General features: G+C 41.3%; 1 protein-coding gene across 1 annotated transcript in view; it reads right to left on the reverse strand.

Annotated features, from left to right (window-relative positions):
- FER1L6 (fer-1 like family member 6) overlaps positions 1-18,201 on the reverse strand; it is a 74,228-nt gene extending 56,027 nt beyond the window's left edge. The window contains exons 1-7 of the mRNA XM_071554242.1: positions 18,167-18,201; positions 8,535-8,617; positions 6,974-7,100; positions 6,324-6,378; positions 6,097-6,228; positions 5,337-5,399; positions 611-689 (exon numbers count right to left, since the gene is read on the reverse strand). Coding sequence (XP_071410343.1) covers positions 611-689; positions 5,337-5,399; positions 6,097-6,228; positions 6,324-6,378; positions 6,974-7,100; positions 8,535-8,617; positions 18,167-18,201 — 574 coding nt within the window. The remainder of the gene's footprint in view (positions 1-610; positions 690-5,336; positions 5,400-6,096; positions 6,229-6,323; positions 6,379-6,973; positions 7,101-8,534; positions 8,618-18,166) is intronic.
- Between the last annotated feature and the right edge of the window lie 8,227 nt (positions 18,202-26,428).

Raw genomic sequence — 26,428 nt, forward strand, 5'->3', positions numbered from 1 at the left:
TTCTTCAACAACCCCCCAAAAAAGGTCCTAATATCTTGCATTAAGTCCTTGGACATAAACTTGGGTGTGTAAAGGAATGAGAAGAAGAGACCACAGTGTACCAGGGATATGAGCTCAAGATCAATCCTCAGATACCACTCTTCTGTTCAAGTGTGAGCAGAAGATACAGGACAGAATTCAGGGACTAACACAATCTGAATACAGACATCAACTGCTCGCTTCAGACAGGCCATTACTCTCTAGTGAGTCTTGCAGGAGCCCTGAAGAGAGGGTCCCCTGAATGACTCTAACCTTTTCTATAACTGTGTGACACCTACAGAAGCTGGCTTAAATATGTTTTTTTCCAAAGACCAAGAAGAGACCAGGTCCTTGGATAATTATGGAAGAGAGCAAGGTACATGTTTTGTGAATGCCACCAAAGAGGTGGCAGGTGATCTTTTCTTAGCTATCCAAATAGGAGTACAACCCTTCCAAAAACTTTTGAGTCTATCTCTCGGCATAAACCTCAGGCATCTAAGAAGAAAAACAGCACATCTCATCTCCCATTCCTCTCCTTTCCTGCCTCACATCTCATGTAACAGACAAAAAGGGCAGAAAATGCACTACTTACCTGGCTGACTGTACACTGTCCCCAGATCTACTTTGAAAGAGCCTATCAGCACACTTCCAATCAGTTTGTTGTGCATAACCTGTTAGAAAAAGGCTGGTTCAAGAATGTCTCTCTCTTCCCAGTCAGCATAAGAAAGAGCAATCCAAAGATCACATTTGGTTCTAAGGTAATAAGCAGCAGCATCCAGCACCACCCAAAACAGGAGGCACATACCCACAGCAGATACAGAAAGAATTTGAAATATGTTCCCTACCCAATATTGTGCCAATTTAGGAAACAATATAGTTGCATCTGAGTGGAATCACACAGGTTCATCCCAGATCACAGGATTATATAAAGGAGGAATTAGATGGGTATGTCTTCAGAGCAGATGCAGTTATATTGCTTATGCTGGCAGTTTCAAATAAATCATAATGAGTATAAACACACGGGGCATAAGTGGCTTCACCCTAGGCTGCAGAAATCCTATCATTTTCTGTGCAATAGCTGAATTGCCATAAGAACTGAGTACACTCAGAGGAGAAAGTTTTGAAGTGTTTCTTTGCAACATTTCAATGCACACATAAACCAAGAGACTCACTTCTGATTTACCTCCCACAATACCAATGAAATCAGAGAAGTGATATAGATGTAAATGAGATAGCAAGCAGGCCCCAGTGAGTCTGTCTCCTTATTCTTCCTGCCAAGGAATGAATTTAATTTAATTTAATTCAAATTTAATTAATAATTTTCAGTTACCATGATTCCCAGATCTATTTATTTTCTTGTCTGTTTTTTTAAATACTCCTATATGACTCCCTTTACAGATAAGGCAGAGGCTAGAACTGTATTTCTCAAAAATGTATCTCACTTGGTTTCAGAATAGCTTAAAAGGTTGAAACCTATTTCTTGGCTGTGGAAAAGCCTCTGAAAGCAGGCTGAATTTTCTGGAACACCTTTACCAAATTGCAAAGAGAGACAAAGTACATTCAAATCCACAGAAACTAAATCAATTATGTTGGAAGTAAACAACCAAGCCTCTGACAGCACTTCAGGAATCTGGACGACATCATAACCTCTCTTTGGACCTATACATCCTATATAGGGATACAAGCCTTCTGTGATTTTGCACTGGATTAGCAATGTGACTTTTTTGGGGGGTGCCTTTCAAGAGCAGAAGACGTACTTTTCAAAGTAAATATCACTGACACCTTCATCAAGGTTCACCAGGAAAGTTAGGAGGTTTCTAGTTGAAATATAATGCCATCCCAGTTAAGGGCCTGGGGCCACTGTGCCCCTATGATTTAGGGAACACACTCAGTTGCTCTTGGTATTTCCTCACTTCAACACAGAAGCAGCTTCTAGGACTGAAAATCAAGAGTGAATAAAGGAGTAGTTTTATTTTACTCTACTACTAAAGCTTAAAAATTAAGCAACATTCACATGGGAAAGGAGCCAGTTAGAAGACAATGCTCCATGCACTGGTACTGCTTTTCTTCAGTCCCTGGTGCTGTCAAGTCCCTTCATAGCACTGAACCCTCCTCCTATGAGTCTGGACTCAATGCACAGGGGTGGGGAAGAAGCCATGAAAATTGCTGACTTTCATCATGAAGCCAGGCAATATTACAGCTTTGGAGGAAGTACATGGGAATAGTAGTCTGCCCAAATAAACTGATCCAGGTATGACAGATTAAAGGGGAAAGAAGGCTGTAGCCTTTCTATAGGAAAACAAAGCAAAAACCAAACAGAAAAACCAACACACAAAAAAAAAAACAACCAAAGAAAGCCCCGTTAATACTCAAAAACAACAGGAAGATGTGCAGTGAGTCCAAGGTTGTCTCCTTGCTGTTTGCTCATTTCCTCTCCATGAAGTATATTCAGAGAGGATTAAACATTAAATGTGTAAATCTCACTTCTCTGTCCTTGAGGTTTGCTGTGTGAAATGTGGTGCCCTTGGGTAAATGCCCCTGTTCCCACTGAAATGAAGGGGATTTCCACTCCCAGCAGTACGTGTTCCTTTTAACTGCTGAGGAAATTTCTCACTGCTTCTATCAAAGGCTCTTCATCTTTCCTGGTATGTTTTTTTCTAATGCTACAAAGCAGGTGAGCATGAAGGTTATAGCAAACACCCCTTTTCTTCTCTGAGAGGGAGCATCATATCCACACTGTATCTAATTAAGGTTCTGTGTCTTTCCACACTTGTTTGACTCTACAGATGACTGAAGGATTTTCTTCAGATTTTCTGAAGGAGGACAAGCATGAACAGTGTTAAACTGAGGACTATTTCAGTACTGGAGATACAGGTTTAGCATGAAAGGGGCTCCTGAGTTTTACTTTGATATTACTACAAGTTTGCTGAAATGCACTGGAAGATAATCATGAAGAAAACTTCTATTAATTAGCAGATGCTCATGAAGTCTCCTTTTCCCCTCAAATGCAGGGTTTGAATACAGCTAGACTAACTAATGAACTGATGGACAAAGACACTATTTTTTTTTCCTTGAACTTCCCTATGAGGTAAATTATTTTTTACAGATTAAGCAAATTCAGTGCATGAATGATTGCTGGTAATGGAGACTGCCAGTGTTTGTTTCTCCTTAAGTGGGATTCATGCTAAGCAAGTGCTGTGAAACTTTCCATCCCTCAGGGTTCCCTTTACTCCCAGCACAGAAATTTCATCTCTTTGTTTCTATTTCCCTGATAGATTGCATTCTTCAAAACTATGTTGCAACGTAATGAATTTCTGTTTTCAGTACCATACACGAGCACCACACTGGGTTAGTTTGTTGTTGCTTGTGGAGGTTTTTTTTAAAGTGATCTTTTTTCCAGAAGACCTTTAATTTCTTAGTGTTACACCTTCATCATCTGTAAAATAATTTTGGTGACCCTAATGAAACTATGCAGATAGACAGCAGATAAAGGTGACGCATTTTCCTATACTTCCAACAGATTCATAAAGGTGTCATTCTCCCCTCCACCACTGGGTATATGGAATCTTTATCAAAAGAATGTAAGATTGCAAAGACTGGCCTTATCTTGGAGAAAAATAACTGTTCATCCTCCAACAGCAGCAGCAGCAGCAGCACACAAGTGTTAATGTCTTGGCACTGTGCTGATATGAACCGCATCAGAAACATATATAGGGGCCATACACAGCAGCAAGGAGATATCTACTCCCACCCAAAATATGGGCCATTGTCAGCCTATAGTAAATTCTGTCCTCAGAGATAAGAGGAGATCAGACCTGCAGATACCTTATGTAGGTATGAACTTCACATACATGAGCTGTGCATATGATAAAGGGCTTTTCAACTGAACCTTAGGATTCAGACTGTCAATTTACTACCAGCATTAAAAACCTAGTTGTCCATCTGGCCATGTATAAATGAACACTTTTTATTCTGTATCTGGGAAAAGTCACTCTATAATCAGCTCAGAAAAGCAAGTAGATGATGTGTCCTATAGCTCCTGACCGCTGCTTGTCTCTGTCAAACACAACTGCATAGACCCTTTCCTGGTGTACATTTTTGAAATGGATAAAGCATTTTAGAGAAAAAGAACCTTTCCTCAAGCAACAACTCACTGTTTATATGCCGGAAAAATCTCTGATAAAGTGGGTGGACTTTTGGCAAAAAAAAAAAAAACAGTTCATGAAGAGCACTGTCCAGAATCTTATGAAATCTTCAGTTCCTTAGAAGCTTTGTTATATGTGGCAATGAGTCACAGACCAGATAATTAGCGTTGCTCCATAGGCTTGGACTTCCACACTTCCAACATCATTATCTAATGCCCCAAGTCCAAGTGCATATTTGTCTTCCATCAGAACTGTTCTGAGATGTCACAGAATCATAGAATCATTAAGGTTGGAAAAGACCTCTAAGATCATCAAGTCCAGTTGTTAACCCAGCACTGTCAGGTTCACCACTAAACCATATCACCAGGTGTCACATCTACAGATCTTTTGAATACCTGCAGGGATGGTGTCTCAACCCTTTCCCTGGGCAGCCTGTTCCAATGCCTGACCACCCTTTCAGTGAAAAAATATTTCAAATATCCTCCCCTGGAAACATCTGAGGCCATTTCCTCTTGTCTGTTTCTTCTTGTCCTATCACTTACTTGGGAAAAAAGACCTATCCTCACCTGTCTAGAACTTCCTTTCAGGTAACTGTAGAGAGCAATAAGGTCCCTCTGTACCTTCGCTGGGATTTTACTTGCAGTGAGCAGTGGAAGCAGCACTGAACATTTGGAGCCCACTCCCATGCTAATAGCAACCAGTCACAGACACTCCCAGACAGCCCAAGAGCCACTGCTGTGAATAAAGTACCTGGATTAGTTCAGTTTAGTTAGAAACAATTTTATCTCAGGAACTGACATAAGCCAGACATTTCAACTCAGTCATTTGAATCAAGGGGCAGCTTGAAAACTAGGCAGATGAAGACCGTGCTGACAAAAGTGAGCTAAGCTGAATTTCCTCATTCTACCCTCCCTATTGCCAAGCCAGTAATGTGTCCCTGAAAACACAGACTAAAACTTATTTTGGGTTATGTCCTTCAAATCACTGCCAGCTGCCTCTTCTCCTTTTCTTCTCCACTATCCATTCTCTTTCCCATACTACCTGCTGATGGTAGAGCACGCTTCGTTCCTAAAATTATTTCTCTTTTTAATTACATTAAGAATCATTTAGAGCTGAAGTAAAACAAACAATAATGACCTTTACTTACTGTGCTAAGCTTTTCCAGGTACTTACAGAGATGTTGATTATTTTGTCGAATAGCAACACTTGCGGTCCAGCGAAATCAAACACAAAGTACTGTGGGAAAAGGTGACAGCAGATCAGAATCATCTTTGTGCTGGCAGCTAGCACAGTCAGCTGCATGGTTCAGGATTTTGGGTTACAGCATAGAGTCCCAGTGAGACACTGGGTTTGCTGGGGAGGAAGTGGTGCATACAGCAAAACCCTTTCCTTGCCCCTGGCTCATGCCTTCCATGGCCCCTGACTTGTTTTCTACTCTCCTCCTGACATAGCTGCACAACACTGAGCTTCACAAGTGCCTGTGAGAGGATATTGTCAAAGGGACAGGAGACACAAGGAAACCCAAAGGACCTGTTTGTTCTGGGGGTTGTTTTGGCCTTGTCTGCTACAAGGGCAAGCATAGGTCAAGGAAAGGCTGAAACAGTGAAACAGTAAGAAGCAGAGTGAGAGGGCAGGATGGGCAGCACTGTAGACAAAGTTCCCAAACATATCATTTGACAAACTGTGGCAGCAGTGGGATTAGGGCAGAATGAGTTGGAGAGGGCGAGGAACAGGATGGACAGAGCTTAAGAAGTCAAAGATGAAACAAAACTAAATCCAACAGAGCTTTTGCTGGTGCTTGGCCCTCTGGACAGACCTCCTAGCTCAGACATGCATGTGCTACAAACTTAATTCATTCCCTTTGGAAGTACTAAATGGTAGAGTCCACCCAGAACCACTGAAGAAAGTGTTTTCCTTAAGGGAAAGCACCTACCTCATTGTAGAAAGGGGCATTTGTGCCTTCCTTCACTGTTGTTTGCTTCTTCTCATCACCTATCTCAATTATCACCACAGGATCAATGTTCTCACCCACCAGCTGCCTGGCCTCGATGATGGTGACGGCAATCTGTGGGACACAAGGATACCATGCACAGTCCTGGGCTCAGGTCCAGCCTGCCTGAGGAATTCACAGGAACATAAGGGCACTCACCCCCTGCTCACCTGATAGTTCTGGGGTTTCAGCTCCTCTCCATGAATTCTGGTTACCAGCTTTGCCCTATTTAAATGACAAAACAGGTCATTAGGCATCTCTAGGCAAGTGGCACTTGGACACACATTGGAAAGACTTCCTGACATTAGGCTAGTGTTGTTCATAGCAGGTATCTTTGTTGTAAACTGTCAGGCTTGATTTCAGCAATAGAGACCACCTCTGCTCTCATATACTTGATAATAGGGAAATGTTTGGCATCCACAATGCAGGTGGAATGATTTCACTTGATGATCCCATCAAACCTGACTCTATTCCTCCATTGTATGAAAAAAAAAAACAATTACACAAGATCTTTGCTATAGATTGCCATTCCCTTTGGCTCATTTTCTTCAGCAGAACTCATTAGCACAGCTGAGGCACCCTCAGGATCCCTTGCAATCCCTCCTTGCACTGGATAGCACCTGGTGACATCACTGAGTTGACAGTATTTTGCTGACAAGTACATCCGACTCTGCCACATGGGAAAGCAGGAGTAAAGGGATGACTGCTGTCAGTAAATGGATTATCTGTCATCAGATGCATTGTCCTAGGGCAACACCATTCCCAGGAAGGATGGAAAAGGTGTTTGGGGGAATGTTAGATAAGATACTTGAAAGAGTACCTTTTGCTGTTTGAGTTTAAGGATTCAAAAACATTGGACAGGGCATCACTGTTCATTAGGTCTTCCTCTGCCTCTTCTCTTCCTCTGAGAGTGTCATGAAGAAGAATTGCACTTTCATGATGGTCACCTGATGAAGAAATAAACCAAGAAAGTATAACACGCATCTGATTTCTACTAGCAAAAAATCACTTGGAGCAGAGCAGTGAAATTATCAGCATGAACTGAGTATTTTAAATTTTTGGATGTCCCAATTAGAGATGCAGTAGTGGTTTGTATTGAGCAGCATTGATTACAGGAGCAGCTCCCCTCCTGTGCAAACAACCAGGTACAGCACAACTTTTGCTTCTGTTGCATGGCAGCCAGGCATGAGGCAGCTCCATAAAGGTTCCTCCCTCAGCAATCTCATGCAACATCTATGCTCCCCTGCTGCCCTCTGGTTCTTGTTCCTAGAACACAGGGAAGGTGACATTGTCTCTGGATCTGTGTAGGCATAGCCTGGTCTTCAGATCTTGAGGGAAAGTCCATAATTTTGCACCTGTAGCACCAAGTTCCCATAACTGCCCTCCATATCCTATTTACTCTAGAGTACCCTGTTTGATTATGGGCTTGCCGTAGCCTGAATTGTTTGCTCTGGGGCTAAATTACTTGTAGTTAGTAAGAAAATGGTCTTCAGTTTCCTCTGCAAACCCCTTGCTTTAAGGACCAAAGGATAACCCTTTTAAAACAGTGTCCTTTACCTTGCCACAAAATGTGTATTCCTGTTTCTGTCTGGACATAAGTCAAGACACATGTGGCTGGTTTATTGCAACACTGTAATTCAAGGGCTGCTCTAAACTCAGAGTAGTCCAGGTTTTAAAAATTTCATGAAATTTCAGGCATGAGACTACAAAAATAAAACTACAGAAGGTTAAGACTTTGTTGTTGCTGAACTACAGGTTTTGGTAAATTGGAGGACTGTGGTGACAGGAGAGAAATGAAAATGATAGAATGTGCAGGGGAATGTATCCTTACTTGGGAAACCAATGGTGTGTTAAAGACAAGAACTAGGAGAATCTGTGTCTTATGGAGGTACCCACATCAAAATAAAAAATAAAAAAACAATAAAAAAAATAACTGATTTGCATTTAAGAGGAGAATTGCTGCAAAGTAAAGTTCCCAGCTTTACTGAGTGAGCTCATCCAGCCATCAGGGCCTACACAGGTTGTTTCTAAAAGAAGCAGAACTTCTGGAGGAATTACACTCCTGTAATGAATTACCTATATCTAGAATAGAAAAAAATATTTTCAAAAATCTGCCATCTCTCTATCATAAAATCAAGCAAACATTTTTAGTTTACCAGACAGAGCAATCTGAACTCACGGAATCTGAATGTAGCATTAATGAAACAGTTAATGCAAAAAGAATTAACTCTCTGTTTATTTGGAAGTGTTAAAGAGTTTTACTGCCTGTTTTATCAATACTAAGCCTTGAGACACAATGCAAATGAGTTCACATGACATTAGATCTAATATAATCTTTCAACTGTTCTTCCCAGTTGCAATATTGATTTATGAGGCCTTACCCAGTGCATCTTTGTTTGCAATAGTCAATCCTTTCTCGCCTTTTTTTTTCTTCTTCAACTTCATTCCAGCAAACAGCCCCTTTCTGAAAAAGTAAAAAAAATTGTTCAGTGCAGTATCTTCAAGGCCTTTTCTGTGCCCAACTCTAATTTAATTCAAGGAGCTGTTAAGAAGTTTTGATTTCCAAGCAAGATAATTATATTCTGAATTTCCTTTTATTGGAAGCAAACAAGAGAAAACTCTGATTTTAAGCTTCAACTGATTTTGTTTATTTTTAAAATTTTCCCATGTACAGGCAAAAATAATGAGAGAACAGCCAAAGCATCTTTGCAAGATGCAAAGAAAGGAAATCAAAGACTTCCCACACATGTAGTTCTTAAGCCTGCGACAAGACCAGAGATAAAAGACAAATTACAGAATCCAGACCAAAAGCAGTTCTCCACTGAATTAAGATAAACATAAATGCATTTGTATTAATTCCTTGGTGACAACACCCACAGGGTCGGTGGCACATACACCATAACAGCTTTGCCTTTTATTTACTTAGGTTCTCACTCCCTTCCAACAGCAAAGCCATGAACAAGCCTGGACAAGGTTTTCTCCTCAAGCTGTGTTAGAGAAATGCTTTTGCCTGGCATCAACACCAGCTACCACTGCATGGGGCTTATCTGCCTTCTTCCTATACTGGATTAGGGAATTAAAGCACCTTAAAACAAATCAATCCAGTTAAAAATTGAACTTTATCAGATCATGCCTGGATAAAGTGACCTTATTAGGTCTTCCTTATTCCTTGTCTTCAACTCAGTTTTAGCCACAACTCCCTGCCAGAAGCCTACCATAGTTGTCCAGGAATGCAATGCGTTCATGGAGTGAGATGCAGGCAGTGAAGCATGGCCCCAGCTGGTTGCCATCAGAGGTAAACCATGGCAAGGCACTCAGCAGGGGTCCAGAGTGTAGTCTTGCTTCTTGGGAAACTGGTGGCAAAACACCCATGGCCCTGAGACAGGAGATGGCACAGCTGCCAAGCTAAGCACCCAAAGTACCTCTCCCAGCATCAGCACAGGGCCAGGCTGCCTGTTCAGAGGTCTGTGCTGGTTGTCTTTTTCCTATTCTACTCTTCTATTGGTCCTGTAGCTCTTCAATGAATAGAGAGAGTAGGGAGAAGGAGCGGTTGTGTTTTGTGGAGTTGGTTTTTAACAAGAGGTGAAACGAAATATCTTTACAAATGTCATACAGTATTTTCCTCTCAACAAAGATCCACCAGTCCCTCCTTCTTGGTTGCCAGCCAGCCTCATCCCACAAAACTCCTTGTTTGTCTCAAATCAGGGTGCAGGAGCACTGGTCCTGCAACAGGACACTGATGCTGTTCTGACACTTCACAAGCACAGAACAAAGTATGACTACAAGACTAAGAATTTCAACAGTATCCAATTCTCACCTGATCTACTGCTCCAACTTCTGCTCTGCCATACCCTAGAGCCAAGCAAGGAGCTGATACACTCCAGAGAAGGAAAGCTGTGGGAAGAAGATGGGATTTCTTCCCTTTGCCCCTGAACCCAGCTGAACACAGCATACATTCTTAGCAACATGGACAAGAAACATCATTTTCTGCAATAAAATTTGCCCAGAGAGCCTCTTTCAACAGAAGATTTTGGAGAAGAGAGGGGAAGATGTCAGTTGTCCTGCAACTGACTCCATGAGAGGTTAAAGTGGGCAATATAGCACAGTTATCCTTACACTCTGGAAAAGGACTGGTTGCTTTTTGTTTATCTTCATAGATTTCTTATCTTCTCATCCTTTTTCAAAGTGTGTGTTTTTAAGGCACGTGATTCATCATTCAAGAGGGATTTGGGGAGTGGAAATTAAATCTCTGAGCACTGGAGCATGCAGTTCAATCTTTCTGGGTCTTTGAATGTTTTTGAAGACTTGAATCAGTGTTTAACAATGACCCTTAGAGTCTGCATATGTCTTTTCTTGCTGCCAATCAAGTCCTGGTAAAATAGCCATAGGAAACATAACACAGGAAACCCATACAAAAGTTCTTCTTTAATGGTAAACTGGACTGTGTTTGGAGTAGAAGTGGGTAGTAATAGACCCTTGGCTTTGAATCTCTCAACCAAAATTAAAAATTAAAATTGGATAAAAAAATCAATAGAACTAGACTGACCTTGAAAGATTCTTTTCATTAAATAAAAGCCTGTGGAATTAAAATTTTGAATTAACTAGATCAATCTGACATACTCAGAAATCCAAAGTCATTGCAAATTATTTACCTATCTATATTTGAAGATGAAAATATAAATCCTATTGTTGCATATTTTATCTGCTTGCTGAAACCAACATACTTCAGATTTTTTATTATATAGTAGTGAAATACATGTCTCATTTTGCAGGCAATTTGGTTTTCAATTTGAAATGTCAAGAAAAGCATTTCAACATATCTGAAAACTTTAATTCTGAAATGTTAAAATTACATGGCTTTGTATTTTGAAAATATGCTTCTTTGCACCTCATTTTGAGAGCTGAAACATTCACTAAATCCCACACAAACTTGTGAGCAGTGGTGGATTTCAATCTACCTAGGACTTCATTTTTATTAGTACATTGCTCTGTACTATTTTCCCAATTATTGGTTCCATTGGTTCAAGAGGAGTTCTCTGTGGTCATGATTTCATACTGCAGTTCTTCCGAGGAAATAAATACACTGCATATTTCAGCGAGAGAAACCACCTGTGCTGCTTGAGAATTTTGTGCTATTGATTTTATTGGCAAACAAACCGGGGGGTGAGTCAAACACAAAGGATTTAGTATAATGGCAGCATTTTCCAGGTTCCCTGTTGGCCACAAACATGCAGTGACAAACATTCAGCACGTTTTTTTCTACTCTCATCAGAGTAGAAATCAGTAGTTTGCCAAAATTCCTGAAGGTGTAAAAACTTACCTGGGTGAGCACACAGTCCAATGAGCCAAAACAAGCAGGCACCTGTGAGCTGAGTAAACCTGATAGCAACCAGTGCTCAAATAGCTGAAATCACCTGCAAACTCGAGCTGCATTTAGCTATGGAGGAAAAGATAACACCATCTGGAAAGGAAAGCTGATAACCTTTAAAAATGGTATTCAGAGCAAGCAAATTAAGTTTACTGGCCAGGCCCAAGAGGAATGTCAGCAATGCAGGGTACAATAGCAGAAAATGCACAACTCCCAGTATGCGTGGAAATGTAGTACCCCGACAAAAAATGGCTCAAGCAAAGCAAGAGTCAGAGGGTGACTGGAGGGAATGGCCATTAAGAAAGCCTGATGTGATTCTTAAGTTTACATAACACTGAAACTGCTTAAAGACAGAACTGCAGAAGGTGCCACAGGGTGACAGAAACAGCCAAGTTCACCATAACTACATGGTTCCAATCTATCTTTGAAGTAACTTGGATTTCAGTCTCAAGTTTTTTGTCTGCCAGAAGTTTGGGCACAGAGGGGCATATGAAAGCACCCGATCTGTCATGCACCCCTGGCCTAAGCAGTTACCATGGCCAAGGGCAGCTGTAACCATGAAGAGAAGTGTCCCTCAACAGTACCAGAGAGGCAGCAAGCACAAGTCACTTGCAAGGCTCAGCTATGGGAAAGAAGAGTGTGGGTTTATTTGCCAGGATGCATTCATATGCCTGGGATTTGACAGAGAGAAACCACATAAATGAGGTTTTCAGGGAACTGAATGTCGCAGTCCTTCACAACAGAGGCGCTCCATCACTTTGATATGCAAACTGCTTTTCATCCACTGTCAGGGTACACATGCTTATATGGTGCACATGGCTAACAGCCATACTACTTAATAAAACCATTTAGGTTCTTTGAAATGTTCTGTGGGTACTCTTTTTGTGGTAGATGGTTCTCTTGAAAGGAAGGATAAAAATAATCTTTCCTCAAGCTTCCACAAAATGTTTCTCTTCACTACATCTTCAACATAAATTCAACCAACTGCTAAAATCTTGAAAATTACTCTACCCTTTTCCCAAGATGGCATAAATTTTAAAAGAGAAAGTCTCAGCCTTCCATGCAGTTTCACTAGATTTGATAATGTCCCCAAAGTTATTTCTGTCCATCTGTATCCCTAAGCCAGGCATAAAACTCTGTGTCACCTCTAGGTAAACCCCAAAGATGTGAGGAAGCATTTGCCATGTTCCCCACAGGATGTCCTGGGCATCAGTGAGGCACTAACATGGCACCGCCAGAGCCTGGGAAATCAGGAGAGACTTGGGGTGTAGAAGAAATCACTCACCTGTCATGGACCTGTGGTGAGGTTGAAGGTTGTTAATGTTATGGTAGCACTGACAAACTTCAGTGAATATTTAGCCCTCATATGCTACATGATGCACAAATACAGATAAGGATTTTCTTCCTTTCTGGATCCATCAAGTTAACTTAACATACAATAAAACCATTTAATGTCCAAAGAGAGGCAGATGAAAAATTTCTGCAGGCTACCAACAGGTTTCCCATTGTAAGTACCTTGATCAGAAGCAATTAAAAATCAGCCATCTCAGCTAAACAGCATTGCTTAGTTCAAAGAGGACTTGAGTCTCCCAACTTCTTTCACATGGGGATTGTAAAAAAAATCTGGAGATAGGACAAGTTTTTCTCTTCTGCTTATGGACAGTAACAATGTAGACCTTACTTTATGACTGCGATTCACTGAGGTTTCCTTGATATAAGTAGTAAATAATAGTAGGACACCAACCATAACACAGCATTTGACTGTACCCAGATCATACTGAATTTGCACCAGAACTCTATAAATGCAAGGGTTCATTTCCCATTACCAGTGTCACAGGTCCACTGGGTCTCTGAATTAATTCTCATACTCTTTGCAAAAAAGACTCAGAAATTGCGTTCTCCTCTCATCAATGTTCATCCATGGCAACTTCCAGCTTTTTAAAAATCCTTTTGTGCTCTTTTCCATTTAAGCTGTCCCACGGTCACAGAGGCTTCATAATTCCTTCTTGCACAGCATAACGTTCTCTCAGATAACCAATAATTGCAATTTGCAGTCTAATTTAAAGGAAAGTTGACAAAAAAAGCACTTCAGAGTTGTCAGTATGAGAGTAGAAGTGACCTTACTAATACTGAATTTCCCTGGAGTTTCTCCACATTGTTTCTTCCTCTACTAAAATCCTTTCAGAAGTATATGTACTTGGAGAACTGACATATGAGGAGACTGGCTTCTTGCTGTGGGAATGCTCACACATCATCCAGAGACAAACAGGCACTTCTGGGGTGCCACTTATTTAGCTCACTCTAGACACTTATTGCAGGATGGCAGAAAACAATTCTCCATCAGTTATAAAACCAGAAGAGTAAGTTGGAGCCATCTAAACACAGGCATGTGTAGCTCAAGGAGGGACCTTCTGTCCCATTCTGTAGAGCCCCCTCTCAGTGCAGCTTGCTAGCCCTTGTTCAAGTAAAACCCAGTCTTGGGCTTAACCTGCATTCAACCAAGATACTTGTCAAGGTCCATTTTCATACCTTTGAGCCTTGGGATGCCCTTCCCTACTGTTAGTGTGTGAGGTGCTCCCCTGGTGGGAAGAGAGGAATGAAACCAGAGAATGAAATTTGGAAGCATGGAGCACAGACACAGACACAAAACCTGTTTTATCCAGCATGTCCCCTGGGACCATCCAGCTCTTGTGTGGACATGGTGAGTGAGCTGTCAATGTGTTCCTGGCAGCAGAAAATCCTTAATGGAGTAGCTGCCATGATTTTCCCCCTCAATTCACTTCCTTCCTGGAAGCAGCACTCTCAGCAAACTTTTTGGAATTATCAAAATTGTGTAGTTCAGGGATGATCAAAGGTTTGTGCAGCTCAGATCTGAGCCAGCTCCAGTGCCTCAGGATTGTAAAGCTATGGATACAGAGACTGCCTTGGCTGAGGAAGTGTTACAAACTGAAGAAAGAAGGAAAAGCCTTCAGTGTTCTCACTCAAGAACATAAAATTTGACAGGTGTGTCTGTAATTTGCATTTTGTAAGATGGCTTGGTGGATGTTTTTTTTCAACATAAATTCATTTTCCAAACAGTTTTGCAGTAGATCAAACAGTATTGCACTAGGTGAATAATTATCTACACATAATTGTTCTAATTTCCATCAAATTAACACACACCAAAAGAACCTAATTCTCTAGTTATAAAAATGTTTTATCTTTTCAAATGAAAAAAAAAACAAAAACAAAAACCCCATAAGAACTAATCTTGGCTCATTTTATCACTTCCACAGTATGTACTAGTCAAGGAAATTGAAAGGAAAAGTAAATTATCTCATAATTTAAACCCCTCTTTTCAAAGAGTAAAACATAATTACCATACAAAGATAGGGTTTCAAAATGAAAAGCTTAATCAATCCAAAACAATCACATGAGCAGAGCTGGTCAATTCAGAACTATTTTTTATTAAGCTAGTATGTAATTTGTGTTAATAAATGAAGTCCCAGGGAAGAAATTTATTACACTACATTTAATTATCAAAGAGGGCTGAATAAAATAGCTTCTATAGCTTCTATTTTCTATGGAAAGCAAAAAAAGTCTTAATGAGTGGTTAATGATGTACTCATTTCATGCCTTTCTTTTCTCAGGATTACAGAAATTAAGGGAAAATATTGCTTGTTTATTCATTGTGCTGTTTCCCAGCGCAGGGTTGCTTTGTACAGTATATTGTCAGATCCTTCATTCTATTTCAGTAATGAGCCTCCCTTTATCCCAAAATCCATTATTTCTGCTGTGGTTCTTTCACAGCTTGGAGCTCTTACAAGCTGCCTTGTTTCCATTTTTCCTGATTTCCCCCTAGTTCTGCTGTTTTGACAGGTCCAAGGTTTGCAATGGAAAAGCTTCAGCTCCTCTGGAAGGTGAATACAGAATCCTGTATGACAAGCTGTTATTTAAAAAACAGCTGTAGCACACACACACAGGTATCAGTTCTGAAGCCTGGGGTTTTTTACATCCATGGGGCATGTCTCAACTATTAATATGTCATTAATAAGAAAACAAAATTGCAAGATGACAATACAGTTGTCAATATTAGACACACACTAGCTGTACATTCAAGAATAGACTCTAAATGAGCTACTCAGAAAAGAAATAATGCTGTCATGAGGATAATTCTCTGTAAAACTTGTTTCCTACACTTTAGCAGTCAAAACCTGAAATCAGCCATTAGAAAGTATAAGAAATTAGTTGAAAATATGACAGGGATCATCATGCCACTAAATTACTGCATTTTGGCTACAGCTTGTCACTCTGTTTGCCCCTCTCAAAAGGAACTCAAAACTCAGCAATGTGGAGAAAACACTGCTACGTGTGATCAGAGGAGGGTCCTGGCAGAGTCTATTGAGCCTGAAAAAGAGACAATAGCCTGTATTTTAAGGCGCTCCAGTGAGGTAAAAATAATCAAGGATGCATGAGAAGCACTGAACTGGCAACCAAACACAAGAAGATAGGCCTAGAGTCATCAGTGATGGTCTCTGAAGTCAAGCAGCTCAGTGTGCAGCATCAGTTGAAAAAGTCAGCACAGTGCTTGGTGTGGTCAAGAACGGTGTGAAGAAGAAAGCAGTGAGTGCCATTTTGCCTCTAAAGCACTGGCGAACCCACACAAGTTCATCAGACAGGATCACAGAATAAACCAGATCAACATCTCACATCCTGGATGCAGCTTTGGTCTCCACATCTCAAATAAGACAACAGGGCTAGAGGAGGCACAGAAAATGCATGGGAGAAGCCAGCTTATGACAGACTGAAATAGCTGGGACTCCTTGGAGAAGGGATGACTAAGTGGGAATAGGATCAAAAATTATAAATTTAAATGGGCAAATGAGGTGAAAGCAGAGCTGTTTGTTACACAGCAAACCCCATAGGGCTAGAATGAGGATAAACTTGACGAAACAAGACTGAAAATACTAAAAGGACCAGACAGAGATGTAATTATTAACACTTATGAGAAAAATGTTCTTCTGGGTGCTGGGGAGAATGGACCAGAGAAAGCACCCAGACTCCTGTGTTCTCACTGAATATGACTTCCTTTTGCCACTTCTGGAGAAAAGCACAGTTCCAGATGGAGATGGGATTTGACCTCATAGGGTACTTCTCATGTTCTGGTTGTTTTCTGGTCAGAAATACCAAATCCATTCATGGCTGGATCACCTGGCAGTCATGGCTATGGGTTCATCATCACATTTCTGTCTTAATGATCAAAGGACATAGCACAAGCTTTTGCCAAAATTATACCTAATCTAGCATAAAGCCTGATAGTGAAAAAACTAATCCTTTCTTGGAACACACTTGAACAGGGAGGTGATTTCATCCTCAGTTAGCACAGCCTCATGTGATCATCATGTTCTTGACAGATATCTGGATTTACTGTATTGTTTAACCATAGTTGAAGCAGTGTTTGGAAGTGAGCTATAAAATAATGAGTGACATGGAAAGATGGATAAAGAAAGAGTTTCTCAGTTTCAGTCCCCAGACCACAAAACCACAGTGCTCTAATGACATTGACAGTCACCAAGTTTAAAACAAATGAGGGTGTGAACAAATTAAGTGTTCTTCAGTGAGACACATAAATCATAGGAGTGTTGCAAGGAAAGTTGAGTTAAAGAATTCAAAGAAATTTCAGGTATATTTATGGGGTTTGTGGACAGAGGGCCTGATATCCATCCAGCTTGTAACCTCTCTAATGTGTAAAACTGGTGAGGGCCTGATGCCTTGCTCATACCCTTTTCACAGACACTATTCACAAGTATCCACCTTTGGACCCTCTTGGGAGGCAGAAACTGGGTTAAAGGAGACTTTATGGTGTGGCCCAGTTGATTCCATGTTTTTCAGCATTTTAATTAAAAAAGATTATTTCCTTAGATGCTACTATATGCAGAAGAAGAAATACCAGCTGTAATAATACACACTATGAAGAGCCTGTAATTTGAACTTTTGAACTGTGAACAGTTCTGCCACAAATTATCTAAAACTCCAAAGTCTGAGAAGGTTCCAGAAACAGCAGCACCACAGCATGAGAGTTCTGCAAACACTGGCCATTTACCCCAGCACATACAGCCTTGGTTCTTTCAAATCCTGTCCTTTCTGCATAAAATTAATGATTTCTTAATGACACATTTAGCATCCTTATACATCATGAGTCATGACAGCAAAGAAGCCACATCCTGAACAGGTGCAGATTAGTGGTCATATTCAAGAACTACTCCTATCTCAATACCCCAGATCTGGGTAACAGCTCTACTAAATACTAATATATGTCGTCTACTACTACCAAAATAAAGAATGCAGTTCTTACAGGTAGGGGGGTCATTTCTCTTGTTCCTGCACCTTTTACAGTTCTTTTCTCCCTCTACAGGGACCTTGAGCCATTACCTGCTGAGCTTGGAAGGACCTTCCATGACTTTGTGCAGTTAGAAATTACTAAAGACTGCACAAGGCATCATAGACTAGATAAAAAACAGAACTAATAATCACACCTCTCAGGAGCAGTTGAAGCAAGCATTAAAGGATTTGTTAATTTTCTTTTCCTTCAAGAAAAAGTCTTTAAATATAATTATCCGAATTTAATTCAAACCTTGGAAGAATTCCCTGGGGAATTAGACATACCTGTGGGCCTCAGGTGCCACTGTTGAGGGCTCCATCCTGCTGGGATTTTTTCAGTTGCTACCTTTCACATTGTGAACAGGTTCTCCAAGTTTATGTAATCATTTAGGTGGGAAAATACCTCTAAGATCATCAAAGTCCAACTGTTAACCCAGCACTGCCAAGTCCACTGCTCAACTGTGTCCCTGAGTGCCACATCTACATGTCTTTTAAATACCTCCAGGGTTGATGACTCAGCCACTTTTTGTCATATCCAATCTTAACCTCCCCTGGCAACACTCAAGGCTGTTTCCTCTTATCCTACCCGCATTTAAGACCGCATTTAAGTTTGCTTCTTGCTGGTAGCAAATGTGGTGGCTGGCTAGTCAATGTGATAAACACTGAACAAGAACAAAGACTTACCTCTGTGCAAACATTAACTTCTCTTGCTCTGCAGAGAACTGTGGGAGCCAGTCAGTGACCCATGTGCTGCCCTTGATAAAAGGCCACCTAAAGTTTCACACCCATCAAGACACCTTGAGAAAGTTTAGATTTCTTACAACCCTAGCAACCACTCTATGGAAAAACAGGTCTATTTAAAGTTTTCCTGTATTTGCATCCACTTATTTTTAACAAGAACATAATTTCTTTTTTTCTATTCTCTCTCTTTTTCAACCTATAGCTTGCCTGACTTCTCTCTATTGCAGCCCAAAGTACAGGGCTCTGGATTGTGGTTTCCCCTACTATTCCTCACACCTCCCCAGTTAAAAGGCTTAATATGTGTTATTTTTAGTTAATAAACCATCACATTATTCACAACTCTTGCCTCCTCTTGTATATACAGGTACTTCCTTGACATTTCCTCTTGGACATACTCCTGTCCTTGCTCAGAACAAATTAGAGAGGCACAAGACCTCTTTTATTCTGCACTTCCCAAAGTCCATTTTCACACTGTTCTTAACCTTGTCTGATGGGTACTGACCTTTAGAGAGGACAGTATATTATCATGAGTTGGAACATGTCATTAAAGACACCTTTGTAATTAAATATTTGAACCGCAGCAGACCCCCAGCAGAGGCATTCATTATTCCCAAAATACATAATTAAGTTCCTTGCAGTGATAAAGTACCCATGGCACGTGAGGCATTAGTTGTTTTATTGGAGTGAAAAATGCAGAGAAATGAAACCACATTATGCAGCTTAACCCAAGTGATCAAACAGGTTCAAAATTCTACATCCTTTTGCTTCTTTGGTGAATTTAGGAAGACAGCTGCCTCTGCAAGTCAGGCTTATTTGCTCTGCTTCTCTTCAAGAAGATTCCAGCCTAGCCATCCAGAAGCTGTCCAGTCCTTTACCAGCATCAATCATACTCATTTGACTGGAGTGATTGAGCAAAGCTCTGCTCATAGGAGAAATGCTAATTATATCAGATACCTCATACAATCCTGTATCTTTAAAAAGCATTTGAAAAAATCCCTTTTCTCCATTGGAGCAGAAAATTAATGCTTTTTTTGTCATTCATCCTTCTGAATTTTGCAGTTAACCCCAGTTCTGATGCTGACTTTTACTGATGGTGTTCTTCTTCAATTTCTATTCTTACTTTGTCTCATCTTCCTTCTCTTTCTTTCACAAACAAGCCACCATGAAAAATAATAATAACAGAAATCACCAGCATTTCATGCCTTACTTTTGAGTGATGTGCCTATGCCCCAGGCAGTTACTGTTGCTGTAGCAATCTAATTCCCTTAAAAGGCTTAATAATTTTTTAATAAAAAAGCGTGAGCTACACTAAGAAAAGGAATAGCAGCGTGGGTAATAGCACATAATAGCACACCTAGTCCAGGCAGACTTAGCCAACGGCAGAACAGTGTGGTCCTTTGGGACATGTCACAAAATGCTGCCACTTCAAAGCACATTCACCAAAGTCAGGTTTTAAAGCACTCTGTCACTAGATGAAATCCTTAACACGGTGAGCGGCCAGAGAGCCCTCTCAGGGGAGGGGTTGCTCACAGTCTGTAAACATGGGGGGGGGGGGGGGGGGGGAAAGAGTCTCTTCAGCAGGGCTGAATTGAGAAATGATCCATGACCTGTACAGAATGGTTCCACTACCCTGCCCTAAAAATTTTGAACAAGTAAGCTGAACTAGAAGCTATGCAGGAAAAAGCTGTCAGGGAAAGACAATCCTGGGAACTCACATACATGCCCATGGATATCAGCTCTGCTCACCAGCATTTGGGCAGGCAACCAAACTCTTCTTGCCTCTGCAGAGAGACTCACTGCCAGGCTGCAAGCCACCTCCACCATCCAGGTCCCAAACAGCTTCTCTTCTAACTGAACTAATCTTCCCATACAGCCTGAAATAATCCAATAAGCATCCCCTTTGCTCAGCTGAAAACAGTGGCTCTACCTTGAGGACTCAATTAGTACTTGAGTACCAAAAGCTGAGGTGACCTTTCAACAGCTGCCTTGACCTGAGACTTTCTCTCTCTCTTTCTCTCTCTCTTTCTCTCTCTCTTTCTTTCTCTCTTTCTTTCTCTATTTCTTTCTTTCTCTCTTTCTTTCTCTCTCTTTCTTTCTCTCTTTCTCTTTTTTCTCTGTCTCTCTCATTCTCTCTTTCTTTCACTCTCTTTCCTTCCTTCTTTATTTCACTTGCTTGCCTTCTTGCTTTCTCACTTTTTTTCTCTTTCTCTTTTGTTCCCTTTCACTCTTTATTTTACCTTTCTTTTTCTCCTTTTATTTCTTTTTTCTCTTCTTTTTCTGCTCTGCTTTTCTTTCTTATTTTGAAATAGTAACAAAACCAAGTCTGGATTAAAAGAGAAAACACTGTTGGGAAAAAGGAGAAAGTATGTGTGTCTTGGCTGCTTCATTCTCTATAGGATATGTTTTCAGACTTAGGAAATTTAACAGTTAAATTTCAATGTGTATACAGGTGTAAATCAGCCTCCAGGCCATATGGGATGCCTGCCTTGAGCTGCCACACAGTGCTTTTTTAAGCAAATGTAAACATGTACACTGCTTCTCAGTCCATGTGTCTCCAGAATGGTAAGGCTGGCAGGAAGTCTGTAATTAAGTACTGTAACAGCAAGGAAAACCTGTGAGGGTGGTATCTCCTACTCTTCTTGATGGGAAGGACTATGTTCCAATTGCAACTTCTGCTCATGTTTCCCGAAGTGTATGTTTCCAGACCTGCTGTGCGACAAGTAGGGCAGAAGCAGACTCCTTGTATGTGTCTATATACACTGAAATTAAGCCATGTTTGCAGAGTAACTGGTACAATGGAGAGTCTTCTTCCAGGAACTCCCTTTTGCATTTCTTATTACTCACTAGAAAAGTCATGGCTGCCATATCAAGATAGGTACTGAATTACCAAATCAGACTGTGTGATGTTTCCTATCTATATTAACACTGTACTGATAATTCCATTCCCTTCACCCTTTGCTAGTGAAACTAAAAGCTCTTCAGAATAGAAACTGTCTGTGCACATACCCTGGCCCAAACACAGTGGGGTCCTGCCCCCTACCTGCCATCTTATCAAAGGCAGTGAAAAATATCAGCAGAATAATTCTGGCTATTGCTGTGGCACACAGAAAATTCTGGGTGAGAGAACATTGGCCAGGATTGGAATAACAGGCTTCAGGGTGGTGGTAGCCAAAAGTGAAGCTTTCTTCAGCAGGTGATTAACAGTGTCCCATTAAAACTGGTATAAAATAAAGGGAGCTGGTTCCAGCTGTGGTGTTAACACAGGAAAGCAACAGCAAAGAGCCCCATGGGTACCCTGCTGTGACGTTCAGATCTGCTTAATTTTTTATGCAGATTGAACTACAAGTTCGAATCATTCTCTTGGGCAAAATTTAAACTCAAACAAGTTATCTGTAAATACCAAAAACTGATTTTTATTAATTGATTGCGAGAGAGATGCGAAAGGAAAAGAGGAAAAATAAGAAAAGTTAGGAAAAATGCTTAAGATTATTTATAGAAGCAGAGAAAAGATACCACCATGAAAAACTACTTGAGTGCCTCATCGATGTAACTGAGAGGAAGGGGGGGGAGATGCAGATGCTCTCTCTGTTTCTGCCACGATGTTATCTCTTGGCTGCAAGAGGATGGTGAGTCTTTGAAATGCAAAAATGCAGTTATTTCCCCTCACGACCGGACTGGCTGGCTTCTGGAGTAGCTGCAAAAGAGGGTGCTTTATTTTAGCCTGTAAGAGAAAAATTCAGAGAAAGGATATACCTCCACAGACAGTCACAGACTATTCAGGCTGCCAGGCAGTCTCGTTCTTAGGCCAATGCCCTCTCTCCAGGCTGACAAGCAGTCTTTCCTTCGAGGCAGATGACAGCTGGTGGTGTTGGAAGAAAGGTAAGACGAGCTGAGAGGAGAGATCCGAAGAAGACTAGGCGAGGCTTCCTAGTTTCTCCTTGTCTCTTGTTCCTCCAACTTCTGAATTCATCTTCAGGTTTTTATAATGCTTTCTTAATCTCTACACATGTTTTTTGGCACGTAGTCAGGTCCAGATGTGGGAAACTGATCACAAAAGCAGGATTTTCTGGCAGGAAGTATTTCCTTGAGAAAGCTTTTCCACTAAAGCTGACATGGCAATGTTAGCAGAATGTATTGAGAGGCAGAAAACAATGGAGAAACATATTTTTGACTTGTTTACTCGCTACACCTGCCTTCACCATCTGTCCATCACAGATCACAAAACACATCACAAATCACTGCCTGAAGGGTGACAATTTCCTGAGCTTTGACTCTTTCCTTCCCTCCCTCAGTAAGTCCATAGTTGTTAAAATAATTTTTTCTTGCCATGCTCAAAGGTCAGCTTTGCATCTCCCGTTGCCATCCAGCAGAAACACCCCTGACCAGCTGTGAGCATCAAGCCACTGGCCACAGTGCCAGTGCCTTTTTTTCTGCTGTGCAAGGCAGCACAGGGCAGTAGTCCCTCTGCCTGATGGATTCCTCTGTGCCACAGGAACAGGTGGACAGAAAGTGCTGGAGTGTTCATTTTATGAATCTGAGGCTGAACAGAAACTCCCTTGTATTTACAGAGAGGGTGTTTCTCTGAGCTGCCTGATAAATCAAGGTGGGGGCTGTGCCCAGCACCAAGTTATAGGATACCTAGGAGTGTCAAGACAGAGAAAGCTTACATAAGGGGAGGTTTTCAATAGTCAATATGTTTACTGTCATAAAAAGTAGACCAGACCTGGGCTAAGCCTGGCCTCCAGGGGAAGGGAAGGGATAAGAAGAAAATCAAGATACAAAGTCTATTTCCAGCTTCATTCCTTGCACGTCCATAAAGTTATGTAGCTTTGAGTGGTCTCTTTGGTTAATGGGTTTAAAACATTTACCTGTCCCATGGGAAGAGCATCTGGAGACTTAAGGGTTGTTTGAGAAGTGGTCTGATCAAAACCACAGTGTTTATAGAGACGTGCTGGTGCATCTAAGGCTTAGACAAAATGGCTGCTCCCAAGTACCCTAGGCACTCAGTGATTCACATGTTTTGCGTTTGATTCCTTTAATGAGTGCAGAATATTGTTCTCAATCACTTTTGAAACCCTAAGGGGCTCTGTGACTTTTGTCCCACTCAGTCAGGTGGTAGATGCCCCATTCTTGGAAACATTCAAGGTCAGGCTGGACAAAGTTCTGAGCAACCTGATCTGGTTGAAGATGTCCCTTTCTATGGCAGGGATTAGGACTAGATGACCTTTAAAGGGCTCTTCCAATCCCAACAGTTCTATAAACAGGCGTTCATTCATTTTGTGGCAAGTCAGAGAACATGGAGCATAAATCATCTGCATAGATCATCAGGTTGTCCTCAAAGTGTTGGAATAGCCTTATTTGAGAGAAAGTGATACTTGGTTAGAAAAACTGAGAAGCTTAAATAGACCATCTCCTCAGCAGGTATAAATTGGTGTGTTCTCTCAGTGGCTGGGTGGCCCTAAAAATGAGATTATTGTAATTTTTAAGGGAAGAATCCATGTGTCAAACACTAAGCAGAAGCATCTAGCTAATGATCCAGCTGAAAATACGTAATGAGGTTTGACAGAGCCAAGTATAAAGAACAGGGTTTGACTTTTGTTCAGTGATGCCTCAAAGCTGATCACAGGCCAAGAGAAGCCCAGATGGAAGTGACTGTACAGGACCACAGCAGGATCATCTTCCTGATGCTTCCTACAGCTTTGGGGAGCAGGTTGCAGGGTGCTCAGACAGGGATAGAGAACCAGAACACATTAACCACTGGAAGACCTGGCTGGTGTGGGGCAAAGCTGTTGGGTGTGAGTGTCTTTCTTCTTAAGTCAAGCTTTGATTCTTTGATGTAAAGGAAAATACTTAAAATTTGAAAAATATAATAAATGATTTGTGGAAGTGAAGTATTACATTCAGTGCCCTACCCAGGGGGACCTCGGAGTTGTGATACCATCTCCAACTCAATATTTTAGCACTTGCTGTACTAGACATTTTTATTTTAGGAAGATAAGACATACTGAAGTGCAGAGGGGTGGTATTTAAGAGCCCTGAATTGTAATCTCAACTTTGCTCAAGGTAGCCAAGCAGCTGCTGGCAGATCTCTGTGCCCTTGCTGCCCCCTTCACCTCCCTGCTTGTACAGCTCGTGCTGCAATGTGGCTGAGGCAGCAAGAACTGACTCAGGCTCTTGCTAATGCCTTTGGTTCTACCTTTGCAGTGTCATAAAAACCTATTGTATCTGCAGAAGTAATAAAGCATCGGTGACAAACTTGAGTCTGTGCTGGTCTGCAAAAGAAACCTGCTCGTCTGACAAGGCAGATAGCTGCCTCATTGCCAGGTCAGCCAGGAGGGGTCTGTAATCTGCCTATAACTGGTGGTGACTCCTCACTTAGTGCCCTTTGGGTGTTAAAACAAGCCTGGGTCTCTGTCCCAGGCAGGAACTGCTCCTGAACAAGCTTTGTCCTGTGAAGTCAGGCTGACTGGTATCCCTTGCCAAGCCATTTCCCACAGGCTCTGGTTCAACCCTTCACAGTCCATGCCAGGTCTCAGCATGCCAGCCCATGTTTTGCAGCTCAGCTGTGCAACCTGATTCTCCCCAGGGGTCTTGTTATTTTACAGTACTCCCAATATACTCAGTCTTTGACTCTGCAAAGACCATTGGAAAGATCTGTCAGCGAATTACTGCAGAGCTAGAAAAGGAGAGGAATCATAAATCCCCTCTGCGTAGACTTGGTGCATGATATTGTGTATGGTTTGGTTGTGGTTGTCAATCCCAGCTCAGAGGTTAGTCTCTTGTGAAGGTGTGAATTAAGTAAGTCATGGTGGTTTAATTCCTCTCCCTCCCTTGCACTCCCAGTCATCAAAGGCTGCCTGGGCCATGGATATGAAATATAATTAGGGCTGTCGTATTTTGTACCAAACCCTGTCAGTCCCAAAGGCAGTGCCATGAGCTCTCACTTGCTCTGACTGGGAATCAAGGCTCTGCCTTCAGTTCACTGCAGCTATCAAGGCTCATGACTGAAAACTACAGCCCACCTCCAGGTTCATCACCCTCCGGTGATGACATAAAATATACTGTGAATGCCAATTAAACAATGACATTTGCAAAGTGCTTCTGTTTTATCAGGACATTGTTTGCATTGGAACACAACCATTGACTGTTTAGCAGGGAAGTATTAATCCCAAATAAATCCTTTCTGGCACAGGAACAAAGCCAGACTATTTGCTGTGGGAAGTGCTCATCATCTGAGTTTATCACACTCAAAGTGAGATTCTCTACCAGATAGACATGAAGTTCTATGCGGCTCAGGAAGATGAGCAGGTTGGTTTTCATAAACAAAAATGTATGAGCACAAAGCAACTCAGAAGTCACTACACCTGGCATGGAACTGCTTTTTTATTTCAGCATCAGAAAGGTTGTAGCTCACTTTACCAGAATGAGTACAGAGGTCCAGTAGCAAGAAACCTGTTAGGCACCTGCAAGGGCCCTGATGGACAAATGTGGAGAATAAGGGATGTCCATTTTCCTCCCAGAGTTTTACCAAAAGCTACTGCCAATTCCTGAGTACATAATATAGTTCTCTGTTTACAACTGCTTATATATGAGAATAAGTAGTGAGTTTTGCATTGCCTATGTCCTGGCAACACTTTTTCACTTCTCACATCCCTGTGATCCCACACCACCATCTTAAGATCCCTTTCCTTTTTAAATCTATCCTTCCATTATAAATTTGCTCTTATTGTGCCTTCTTCAACGCCAGTCCAAATAAGTTAAAAGACAGTCGTTGCCCAAAGTAAAAAATGCTCCCAGATGAAGAGG

This window comes from Pithys albifrons, chromosome 4, assembly GCF_047495875.1.
Source record: "Pithys albifrons albifrons isolate INPA30051 chromosome 4, PitAlb_v1, whole genome shotgun sequence".
In the NCBI taxonomy this organism is placed as follows: Eukaryota; Metazoa; Chordata; class Aves; order Passeriformes; family Thamnophilidae; genus Pithys; species Pithys albifrons.